The 13,463-nt window shown below is 34.2% G+C and overlaps 1 protein-coding gene across 1 annotated transcript in view; it reads left to right on the forward strand.

The window, feature by feature from the left end:
* The first annotated feature begins 6,520 nt into the window (after window positions 1–6,520).
* The window catches only part of LOC105150613 (virus-induced RNA 1), a 37,110-nt gene continuing 30,167 nt past the window's right edge, over window positions 6,521–13,463 (forward strand). The window contains exon 1 of the mRNA XM_011063807.2: window positions 6,521–6,758. Coding sequence (XP_011062109.1) covers window positions 6,692–6,758 — 67 coding nt within the window. The 5' untranslated portion in view covers window positions 6,521–6,691. The remainder of the gene's footprint in view (window positions 6,759–13,463) is intronic.

The raw sequence follows: 13,463 nt of genomic DNA on the forward strand, positions 1-13,463 counted from the left end.
TTATTCATTTATTTATTTAAAGAATAAAATAGACTATGTTTCTTAAAATTATATATAGCAAAATGATGTGTATTAATTATACAAAATACATCATCCAAAAAATAAGCGAAAATTAAAAATTGTATCGTTTGAATGCTCAAAAAGTATTCGTACAGACGAGAAATTTAGCTTCTAAAATCAGGAATACATGCTAAGCTCGTTTGTTTAAATTAGAACAGAATGTATTCATTGTATAAAATTGCTAATTAATGTTCATTTTCTACACATAAGGCTTTTTTTATAACAAATTTCCTTGTACGAATACTTTTTGCTCTCATTATATATCTGATTCCGTAAACCACGCGCCAACATTTTTTTCAGTCTTAAAACGCAATCATGAGCAGAAATATCACTTATTAAATTGACAAGCAATTTGTTAATTTTTGAATTCTAATAAGCATTTTATATGAGAATATTAATAATCTGATATTAAATAAAAGAGTCTTGAATCTGCGGATAATTTCATAACATCAGAATTTCATAACATCTGAATATCGGATTTCTCTTATTTAATTAGATTAAAAAAGGAATTGATTTATTCGCGCTGACGTAAGTATCACATGCAAATTTAACAGGAAACTTAGATCGTTAGCTTGAAGAAGGAAGAACAAATGAAAAACGCAAAAACCGCCGACGAGAAATATAATATACCGGACGCGTCATCGCTATCTGTGAATATACGATGCGACGGAGGGAAATGCACCTATATACGTGTACGGACGAGGCAATTACGATATTTCTAGCACGGATGACTCAACATCTACGTCGCACGTCGATCTCATTGGTACCAGTCTTGACTGGGGTCACTTATTTGTCACTGACTCATTCATCGGTGCCTCGTCCCACCACCTGTGGGTTCGCGGAAAAGCTAATACGACGTTAAGGGAGTAAAATGACAAGTAAATATGACAAGAGATAATATAAGTATATGAGATAATATAATATCGTTCAAATATGTCTTTAATGTGCACATGTTATCGAGAGGATGTATTTCATTCGAGCGATAAGTAACAATTTGCATTTAACATTTGTTACATTTGTATTTGTATTGTAACAGTTTGTATTTTTAATTTCGTTACGAAACACTTCAACATTATTGTATACACATATATTTTTTGCAGTCTTACATTTCTTAATGATGATCCATTGTCGCATTACTTTCTGTATTTTATATAGAAAGTTTTGTATACGATGCTAGTTACCCTTAATCGACTTAGTCTCGAGCTTTTCAAAGGGGAATTACTAAAGTTTAATCGCTTGCGCTTAACGAGCTAATGCGTTTGTCAGATTACGAAAATATAGCAGATAACGACAGAAAAATTCTCATTACCTTTTCAAAACTAGTGTCATTTTGCAAAAATATCCCGGCAACAGTTTGCAAAGCAAACTGATTGCTTTTGTACAAGTAAACATTAATTTAAAATTGAAGTAAATTAATGTATGTATTTACAGGCTACGAAGATTCTCACCATGTTTTTGTCCGGCGCGACGTATAGTAATTTTTACAAATACAATGCGCTCTTATCTCTTAAATGCCTGTCTAAGCACCTGTCGTTTTAGACAAATAATTACGTATTTATCGCAATAAGTTACGTGTCGCTACTTATTAGAAATGTGTTTGCAAATGTCTTTTAGCTATTTCTGTGAGAATAATTTATATTATGTAAAGATAGATTGACGACGCAGAGAGATATTCTCATTTATATTTCAAAATCAAGGTGCAGTCTCGAAGAGAAATAAAAACACGTTAATATATTTATAGCTTGAGATCTTCATACGATATACTGCCAGCAAACGCAAACATTTTGTTTTAACTCATACCTGCGGCATATTTGTGTATTCTTGCCATATTTGTATAATATCGACAACGAAAAGCGTGATAATTAATAAAAATATTTACGTAATAAAGATATGGATTACAATTAAAAACTAACAGATTAAAATGATTTAAAGATTAAATAAAAAGATATCATAAAATTTTATCATGACATGCATAGTTAACATATATCTTGTTTTCTTTATGAAAATTGCTGAAGGCTATATTTTAATAAGATCACACACAAGTACAGCGAATAAAGTACAATAGCGATATCTCCGTATCGCATTAACGATACGATATTTGTCATTAAATTATTAAAGAAAATATGATAATCATAGCACAGTGAGGTGATGCAATAAATTAAATATGCAATAATAAATGTTTCTACGTCAACTTTTCGGATAATCTGAAAAGCATCATCGTATCAGACTTGTTACTGTCACGTAATAAGTGACATCTTCTTTATAATCAAAACGCTGACAAATGTTGACGCGAATGTGCAAAACTTTCTATAGAATTCGGTGTTCGTGAATCCACGCTCGAAATATAGGAAACTGAATGTGGAATTTAAATTATGCACGCTGTGTCTTGCGACGCGCCGTTAAATACATTTAGCCGATTGCTCGCGCGCTTTATAATGGCAGGAGTCCACGACGACGAGAGCAGTCGCCTTCGGCTTGCACGCGGCCATTATACCGGCTCTTCCGCATCATAAATTATAACGGCTGGTACGCTCAAGCCGGAAGATTCGCAGGAAGCGGGCACGAAGCCGAAAACAACAGCGTGATCCACATTGCAATCGACCCGTGAAATGCATTTTCGCGAAATTACCAGCGGCCTGTGAATGAACACGGCGCGATGCGGCGCGCGACGCGACCGATTCGAAAATTCGTCCAAATCCTGGCTACATTGGACATACGCAATTACTTTTAATCAAACTGCCTGTTGTTTGCAGGCCACCGTGTGTCGATGCGGTCACTGAACGCACGACTTAACGGCATTCGACCCAGGCAGGCCCACAAGCTCTCTATCTCTCTTTCTCTCTCTCCCTCTTTGTGTGTCTATATCCCTTTTTCTCTCTTGTTATTAACGCATCGCACATTTGTCCATTTGTGACTAATCGCACCGGTGAACAATAGCTGACGCAGTTATAGCATGAGCAAGGTCTCTCATTTTAATTCGATGACGCGGTTAAAAAATTGTTTCTTACGATGATAAGAAAGTATTATGAAATAAAGATGCTTCAAGAATCATTTCCCAAGAAATCTGAATCAAAGAAAAATAGAACAATTATTTCAAATCGCCTGACTGACTAATCAAAGGTCTGTTATTGCTTAGCGTTAATTTACATTTGGAGAATTATAACATATATAACATATTTAAGATTTAATTATTCAAATACCTGTTTTCTAAAAAGAATTGAAATTATTCTACGTATGACAAATTGAAATTTTGAACTGTAAAATATGCTTTTAATTAATTTAATTAAAATTATAATTATAATTTTATATAATTTTATTTACCTAAGGCAACGATTTTATTATAATAAATTCGTTTAACATGTTTATTAGTTCAGCTCTCGTTGCTAACTCAGTATTAGACGAAAAGAATCAAAATAATAACAAATTAAAATTTTTAAACTAAACTAGGTTTTTAATTAAATTTAATAGATTTAATTATAGTTATATAATTTTATATTTATCTAAAGCAGCAATTTTACATTCATTTAATATGTTTATTGTTTTAATCCATGACTTGACTTAGCGTTAGACGATAGATTTTAGATAACAACTATCGCAATACATAATATGTTGCAGTAGTCGGAAATACCTAAAGCGATAATAGGCGCAAGGTTAAATTCATATGTGGAGAGACGACAAAATGGATGTCGCATAATGCTACATTTATCTATTACAATGAATAGTTCGTGTCTATTTTTGCTACGTTTTTGCGCAGAACATATGTGAATAGCGTGCATGGTAAATTTATCAAAGTAACGAAGCGAAGAGTGCGTGTTCGTAGCTTATACCTTATTCGAGACGATGAAAAAAAATATATGAATTACACGATTCCAACTATTCTTAGAAAATAACTTGATTATATAAATACGTGGCCCTGACTTAACCAAGGTCCGATCACAATATAATTTCATATAATATATGAATATAATTTCATCGCACAATTACTTTTATCAACATGTAAATAACTACGAAATTTATAGATCGCTTTTGCGAATACTGGAACGCCGCATTGGAAAGACGTAATTTTTACTCTGAACATATTTTACTTTTATATTAACTTTGAAACGCAAATATATTCTCGAGTATATATATATATATATATATATATATATATATATATATATCTCCTTTCAATATAGATTTTCGCAAAAAAGATTTGTGTAGCTTTGCATTTCATATCTTAATATAATTTTTAAGAATTATAAGTATTCTTTAGAAATAATTTCTTTATAAAAGCAAAGATTACAATACAAAACTAAGTATGTAAATGACTATAATATATGTGTATGATTAGGTTCTGTGTAAAAAATGACACTGTATTACACTGTATTAACCCTTCAATGTTACACTTCAAAAAATCCAATAGTTAATCTGGTTAACATTTAAAAAAAAATTCTAAATGTGTTAACTTTGGAAAAATAAGTTTTATTACTTAAAAAAATATAACTTTTTAAATTTATAATATTTTCAAATGCAGTATTGGCCTAATCTTCTTGAGATGATTCATGCTTTGGTCATTTTGACTCACAGTGACCATGAAGGGTTAATACATATTATGTATTTTTGTATGCAGTATATAGGGCTGGGTACATTTCAAATACTTGTATTTGAAATACAAATTGTATTTCAAATATTGTATTTAAAATACAAATGTATTTTGTATTTTATATTTCAAGAAGATCATATGATATATTTTGTATTTCAAATACAATTTCAATGTGTTTTATATTTGAATGCTAAAAAAGATCCTTGATAATAATCTTTGAAGCGAACAGACTTACTGGCTGCATTCGGAAACGTTAGAGTTATGGCAGAAAACGAAATGTAGAATTATGGCGCGTAACGAAATGTAACTGTCGTAGTCGTGACTAGTCGGAAAAGTACCGGGTACGCAAAAAAAATTTGAAAGAATATTGTACTAAAAAGTATTTTATATTTAAAATAAAAAAAATTTTAAATACGTATTTTGTATTAAAAAACAAAACATTTTGTATTTGAAATACAAATTTTGAACATATTTTGTATTTGAAATACTAAAAAAAAAACTTTGTATTTAAAACAAAGAATTTTAAAATATTTTGTATTTTATATTTTAAAAATATATTTCGTATTTGAAATATTCATTTTGAAAGTATTTTGTATTTTGTATTTCAAACACTTTGATGATGTATTTTTGCTCAGCCCTGAGTATAATGTATATTTTTAGACGCAAAACCGACCACACATATATTTTGTAGAGCTACTTTCAACTTTTTACATATATGAATTTGCAGTGTAACCTTTAAAACTAATGATTAAGTGATGACTAAGACCTAGTAATACTAAAATTACAGACTTCCGTAAACATTTTTGTTGCTTTGCATTTTCATGTCTTAAAATAAATTTTGAGAATTATAAATATAGTCTTTTAAAAATGATCTCTTTATCTAAAAGCAACTTGTTGAAGATTAACATTTATAGTATAATGATACTAAAACTCGGCAGCAATTATTCGAAGTAATTTGTCACGTCTTCGCAGTTGTAAAAGTAGCTCGTGCGCGCGTGTCTCAGGGTTAAGCATCTCGTCAGGCAAGTCTCGTCTGGTTCCGAAGTTTCTCGACGGTTCATGTAACAGACTTCTTACGCGAAAGCGCGCAAGCATGGCAAGCGGTACACCGATGCGTGCGTAAGGCGGCCCGCGTGTACACATAAGCTTGTTGTGAGACGCACGATAATTATCGTGTTCCGCTGCGCTAGTTCGCCCGCCATCGTTGTACCGTGTGGTTTCTGTAATAATAATAATCCGCACATAATACACGCGCAAGAGGATGTACGCACACACGTGCGTACGATTACGCACGTATATACAGTTGCGTATACGCATATCACCACCGCGTACACCACGTGCGTGCGATAAGGATCCTCAGTGCGAACCGCCGCCTCCTCTGACCCGTTTTCATCAAAATTACACAATTTCTCAACGTCTCGGTCTAAACTTGAAACTGTTATTCGCGCCATTTATCTTCTCGCGTTTTTTTTTTCTTGGAAAGTCTCGTGAGTAATGATTTTTTGAACTAAGCTGATGACAGGCACGATAACGTTCGCGGCGTTTACCCGGAACAAGAGTGTTATTCATGTATTATGTATAATACTTAGTTTGGTACTCGTATAATTATCAGTACATGCGCAATTGCTCGGCGAGCGCTGTAAAAATCAAAGATACGATTGTTTGTGCACGCCGTACTTTATACTTATTATTCCGGTGGCGGTGTAGAATTATAAAGATCGCCTTTACCGAGAAAAGGCTGTGACGTGACTCAAAATCTCGCGCTGCGATCACGTGACGCGCACCACGTGACGACTGATCGGCACTGATTGGCGCGGCCGCGATCGGGGGATCACATATAGCCGCGGCGCGGACAAAAGCCGCGGGGCAAAGCGTCGGTGTTTTCCACTGTCCGGTCTGGTCTGGCAAGTAACCTTGATCCTTTCGCGAGTCGTACGTGACAGTCATCGTTCGGGTGGACCGGTTAGTGTCGATCGAGACATCGTCGAGGTAGCAAGCGATTCTTGGCAGTTTTACGAGTTATCGACGTTCCCTGTATGCGACAGGATGAAAACGTTCGTCCAAGTTCTTCTCGTTGTGGCGTGCTTTGTCGCCTGCACACGCAGTTTCCCAAGTGAGTGCGATATTATTCTTTTAAATTAACGAATTGCTTTTTTTTTCTTGTTCGTACATCGCGAATATAAAGTTTGAATTTGCACAGTGCGACGAGCTGCCGTCAGAAATTTACTGCTGACATCAGCGTTTATCGTATATCAAAATACCTTATAAAATTTCTGTTAACCTTCTGATATCAATTTTTAGCCTTGTGTCGATTGCCATGAACGTGATTATATTTCTTAATTAAGTTCTTGTCTCAAGAATTCTCGCGAAGAAATCGTTCTGTATTATTCTTCTTAGCAAAGTATTTTCTCGTTTAATAATCACTCAATGCAAATACACCTGTTACAATCGAATCTAATTAAAGACAATTCTTTATGATTGTAACTTAGCTTTATAATTGCAATTAACTTTTGAATTAAACAGTAATCGACATGATTATCCGTCATTTTCATTGATTAAATATTTTATAGAATAATATAATTACATACTGTCTCACACACACACACACACACACACACACACACACACACAAATCTCTCTTAATTTAGAATTGCCGTTTAACTACGGTTTAGAGCTGCCATTCGTAATCCTCTCAAAGTAGTTTATTTATAACTATAAACCGGATTATTGAAGTTAAGTAATGGAATATTCTATTGTACTATAATCGGCTCTTTCGATTCCATGGACGAAATGGCGCAACTATGCTCCAAAACGCTATGTTAAATCAATAAAAGTCGATGTGGTAAAAACGAATTTAAATTTAATGCCGGACAGCGAATTAATAGTGAATATTTTCAAACACATTTCGTTCATAAACTGAATAAGCAAATATTTCAGTTAGCCTGTAGATTCAGATTTGCGCATAAACATATTTATTATATTTGACTTCTTGTCCTTTTTAAATCATAATAATAGATAAGATAAGTGCACTCTGATATATAATATTATATGCCAAACAATCTCAGAATTTATAATATTAATATTTATAATATAACATAATATTTATAATAATTTTATATATTAAATTAATTTATATATTAAAATATTTTTACGCGAATGAATTATTGAATCTTTTAAAAAAAAGGGGAGAGAGAATATAATAAATAAAGAAAATTCAAATCTTTACGCATTTTGCATTGTAATTACGATTGTAATCATAATCGTAATAATAAGTGATAAAAAACGCAATCTACAGCTTTTACGCTTATTTTCCATACATCCGACGTTTATCGCGGCTCCGTTCGTTGCATTGAGCGATTCTTCGAGATTATTTGCATTCAGTTCACGACATTTATGCGTCGTTATAAGGCGAGACGGGTGCCCCCGACGGGCGAATATCGCGATTGAATGTCAGGTCACGAAGAAATCGTGGAAGCAGATAGCACGCTCGAACTACTTAAGGCCGTTGTTTACTCGATTACAACTCGATATGAAATTCACTTCCAGCATAGACTTTGCTAATTAGCATCGGATCCGTTTTTGCGAGACGGAAACTGCAGGAAGCTCGTTTAATTGGAGCTGCTTCGTCCCCAAGATAATTGTCCGAGTGAATTCCCGTCGAACTCCAATTTATTCCTCTTGATTTTAATGTAACTTTATCTCTCGGACCGACATTTGTGTGTCTGAAACGTTTTCAACCATGCGGAAATCTTCCCAAAAATAAGTCGATCTGACTTTCGGCAAATTGCGAATTACGATTTTGTCGCTAACTTAAGAGAGAGAGACTCTTCTTTACTAGAATTGAGAATTCAATTCTTATTACACTTTACGTTATAATCGTTTAAACATCGATCTAACATGTTGATTTTTAAATACAGCAATTTTTAATATAATAATTTTCCAAATATTGAGTATAACAATCTTTTAACTAAACAACAGATGTTTAAATTATTTAAATGAATATTGTTCATTGCTTATGGAATTTTAATTTTTATACATTTTTTATACAATATTAATAATAAACTTTTATCTTGGCTTTGTTACTTTTGTGCAGTACATTTAGGAATGTGAACGCACATTCATTTTCGCATCTGTTTAAAAATATCGTTTATGATTTTTGCGACGCGAGCAGCTCCGCGTCTAAAACAGATTAACGAGTTTGCATTCGAATAATTGTACATGCATAAATGCATGCCGCGTTATTGCGGAGAGCAACATTTGTAAAACAGTCTCGGAACTTTGTGCATATTCGTTGAAGTACCAAATGATAGGAATATTTTAACCAGAGGCATCGTGACACGCCACGCGTATTGCGTCATTACGCTCTAAATAACTTTGAGCGGTGAAACAACAATCGAAGCTTACAGATTGTTAATTATTATTGCAAAAGATACCGGAGAAATACACGTGGACGATAGTTCAGCCTCGGAGGAGAACTTTCGCAATTGTTGAATCATTAGTGTCCGGTCGTGGCAACGCAGGCGGCATAAAATCATACAATCAAATTTCTTTCGTCACGAGTGAACGTTACAGTGTCTGTTATTACTTGGGTGAGGAGTATGACGCCTCCGGCGAGGTGTTTCTCCTAACGTGATGCACCTGCCAGTTTTCATGCCGCGGAATTTCGCCGTTACGACGCGGTCTCCGCAGGAGAGAACGTCTGCTCTCATTACGCTCGCTGACAGTCGGGTGACAGCCGGATAATAATGTAATTTTTGAGACTTCCCCGGGACGGCGACTTGCCAACAAGCTACGAAAATCGAGTTTCGGTGAGTTTCGATCGTGGTGACGAAGCTTCGCTTCGTCCCGCAATCGGATAGATAGATATTAGGCGAGTTTGTAAGCATCGAACAACAACAACGCGAGAGTTCGTCACGGCGGTGTATAAGCAGATTGCGCTTCATCCTATTAAGAATACATAATCGTCGCTGCTAGGTAATCTTACTATTCGGTAATCGCGCGTCGCCTTCGAGACGAGCCTGCGTAATCACCTGCAATCGTAAATCTCTTTCGTGTAACAAACATGACGTGTTTGGCACCATTGCGAGCGCGGCGAGCTCTTTGCTTCACTCTGCGGTTCGTTTGTGCGAATAATAATTGTACTTTATATAAAAATTGAAACGCAATAAGAAAGGAAACATATTTACGCTTGCTAATTAATTATATTACTTATGCTTATTAATTATATTCAATTTATATACATCAAAGAGTTATATAAGATAGACGCGTATATAATGTCATAACTTTATATAAAATTACGTATAGACTTAAGTCTGTATTCATAATTAGTTTTTATATATAAGACCGTATATTAAGTTTCGAGATGTCATAAGTTAATCACAAAGCCGTATTAGCATTTTAAGACATTATTTACAACGGTTTTACAATAAAAATAAACTATAAATACCTTAGGTATACTTTCTTACATTTAAAGGCGGCTTGGACAATGTACGCCAACTTTATGTACAATCGCTAAATACTGACCTACATTCGTATAGATAATTATGCATGTCATGTGTGCATATGTGTGCATTTAATATTTACTAATGTTGACGTACATTGACCATGTCATCTGAAGCCGCCTTAATCAGAGAGTTAATGCTCATCAATTTTACTCAACGTTACACGCTCGAAGCTTTCATAACGCTGATGTACCAACATGCCTTTCATCTCGTTACATCAATCGCGATTGTAATCTATTAATAAGTATTTGTTTTTTTTTCATTCAGTACAATAGCGCGAGTCATCATCATATTACACAGGCGAATCAATTCGCATTCGCGTAAAAATGCGCCACGTAAATCACTCAGTCTGCACGACGCCAATTACAACGGGGAAAAAAGTCGTGACTAATTACTTCCGTCACCTAGTTCGGTCTCCGAGTAGTTGATTCACGTAGCGTCGCATATCTATTGCACAATCCGGTAATGTCATTCCTTCTTCCTATGTTCCGCATCGCGTTCGACGAGCCTCCCTTTCACCCGCTCGCTTTACACGTGCAATTGCACCGATCGGTGCACGTGCATATATCATACTGTCCACGCATTGTACGTACAATGCGGATGTATGACGTATAGCGTACACGATAGCGCAGCATAATGATTACAGGGCAAAGAGCAATAATGCACTCTTGATCGCACACTTTTATTGCCTCTTATTTTTCCTGTTAAGAAATTCTTTTTCCCTTGATTTATATAATTTTTATATTAACCCACAACCTCGTTAAAACATCACTTAGGGTTGCCGCAGACAAAATTTCTGTAACAGTAACATTAAGACACGAACTTAAACAAGCTGATGAGCCAATCAGGAAATGGAAATAGCAGTAAACTTATCTATGAGGCGTTTCAACCGGTTGAAATTCGCCTTATCGCGAGGATATGGATAAGTTTACTGTTATTTCCATTTCCGTTAGATTACGTAGACTGTAGATCTAAAGCAATATCCTGATTGGCTCATCGGTTTGTTTTTATGTCTTACAATCACTGTTGCGGAATTTTGTGTGCGAGTCACAGTCCTTCTTGCTACTGTATGTATGACTTACGTAGAAAATAGAAGTCATAATAATAACATATGGGCGTCATCATGATGACCTTATCATCATTTATAAGTTCACTTTAAATTATATAAATATGTATATCGTTTTTATCACTCCACAGTAAAACACGGTCCTAATAATATCTTAGGACGTCATCATGTCCTTATTTATTATTTATAAGTTCATTTTAAATTTCAAATTATATAGATATATTATTTTTATTATTCCTGAGATAGAAGATAGAATTATAATGATACAAGTTATCATAATGTTCTTACTTGTCATTTGTAAGGTCTTTTATAAATGACAAATAAAGTTACGATGACGTCTTCTAGTATCGTTAACTTGTGTTCTACCTGAGAAATGATAAAAACGACATATCCGTACAATGTGGACATATACCTTTACTTTATATTTCGCTCAGAAAAATTTGAAAGAAACGACGGAAGACATTTCTACCGAGTATCATTATTTTGCTGTACCTCTCGTAACTCCATACGTGGAGTGTCCTTGTAGCTTAGTTTGTTGTGCACCTCCGTATCTGGAGGCGAAGTGCTGCCGCGGATTATGACCAACTCATATTATTTTCCTGTCGCAAACAGCCTGACCCCGTTGACGTAGTGTTGGGCTTGCCTTGAGTGGCAGTGGCAGAATATGCCTCCATTAAGTATGCAGTCTGCATCCCGTCGCCGCCTTACCGACCATTTAAATGAAAAAAAGCAGCAGGTACGCCGCAAACGTTTTTGTCGGCGCATCTTTTTTTGTTTCTCCTAGACGTTGCCCTCGGGTCAATATCTCGACTACAAATGATTCTGCGCAATTAGCTGCATAAAGCAAAACCTATTCAGTAGATAAATGATCCAAGACAGTTATAATAATTTGTGACGTAGCTCGGGTAATAAAAATGAATGCCGTAAATTCAAACTAGCGTAGAAGCCGTAAATGGATATATATAATATATTTATAGTTATTTTTATTTAACAAAATCATATCAGACATAGTCCAATGCTGTTTATATCTTTAAAACAAATAATTTCGATATATCTGTCAATGAAACCACACATGAAAATGTCATCAATAATATTTTTATTTTGCTTTACCGTATAGTTTAATGTATCTGAATCAGAATCAATAACAGGAAATATTATGTTTATTTTCTATATTTTGTAATAAATTATACAGAAAAATCAAAGTAGAATATATTACGTAATATTAAAATAAACATGCAAAATTAATTACGAATAAATATAAATATAAGTCTAATAATATACGTTAAATTGTCATTAATTGTTTCAAGAAGATATTACACGCGCATACATTAAAATTTTTAACGATAGTAAAGTTGAGTATTTTTTTATAAAGTAAATTATTAGCTTTTATATAAATAATAATCTTTTTATTTGTGCAAAAGTCTTCTTCAAGGCAATTCGTTATGGGATATCATAGGATAGGGTATCTCCTAGACACACGACATAAGATGAAACGAGTATACATTTCAGGATTAAAGTAAAGCGTATCCTTAGCTTCAACTCGTGCACGACTTTTGTCCTGACAATGCATTTTACCACGCGCATTGCATAATTCGTGTAAGCAACATGCTGTAATAACATTTATACAAACGCGCCATACATTGCTTTTTGTAATCCTTAAAGCATAATTGCGATTTATATTAAGTAATTTGTGAAACGAAAGCGGAGATGGAAATACCTACCAAGAAATTTTAATTTTTCCTCGAGGAAGCAAATTATGCACTGCCACTGATGTCACGGAAATTTAAATATTTTGAAATAAAACGCAATGCGAGAAGAATTAATTTTGTTTCAAATTATTTGCATGTCGAGGCTGATTTACATATATTTATTGGTCATTCACATCGTGCTACGTATAATATCGACATTGGACCTTGCTTAAAAGCACGAACACTTGCTATGGCCGTTATAATTTAACGGCGTCGTTTAATATATATCGTCGCGATCGTGCATATGTGTGAAAGGAACACTGTTAAACATCACGCATAAAAGTCTTTACTGGCAGGTAATTTGCCTATCATCATTTGTTGCACATGCGCAGCAATAAAGCGGTAGATAATAAAAACAGTATTTGGACGTAATTCAACAAATTATCTAATTAAACAGATTATCTTGCGCATTCACATAGGAAACGCAAGCTGCTTTTAAAGAGGAAGACTCTTTAATGTTGTATGTATGTGTGACTATAAAATTTATGCTTTGTCTATAAAAT

Source organism: Acromyrmex echinatior, chromosome 19, assembly GCF_024713525.1.
Source record: "Acromyrmex echinatior isolate Ae372 chromosome 19, ASM2471352v2, whole genome shotgun sequence".
In the NCBI taxonomy this organism is placed as follows: Eukaryota; Metazoa; Arthropoda; class Insecta; order Hymenoptera; family Formicidae; genus Acromyrmex; species Acromyrmex echinatior.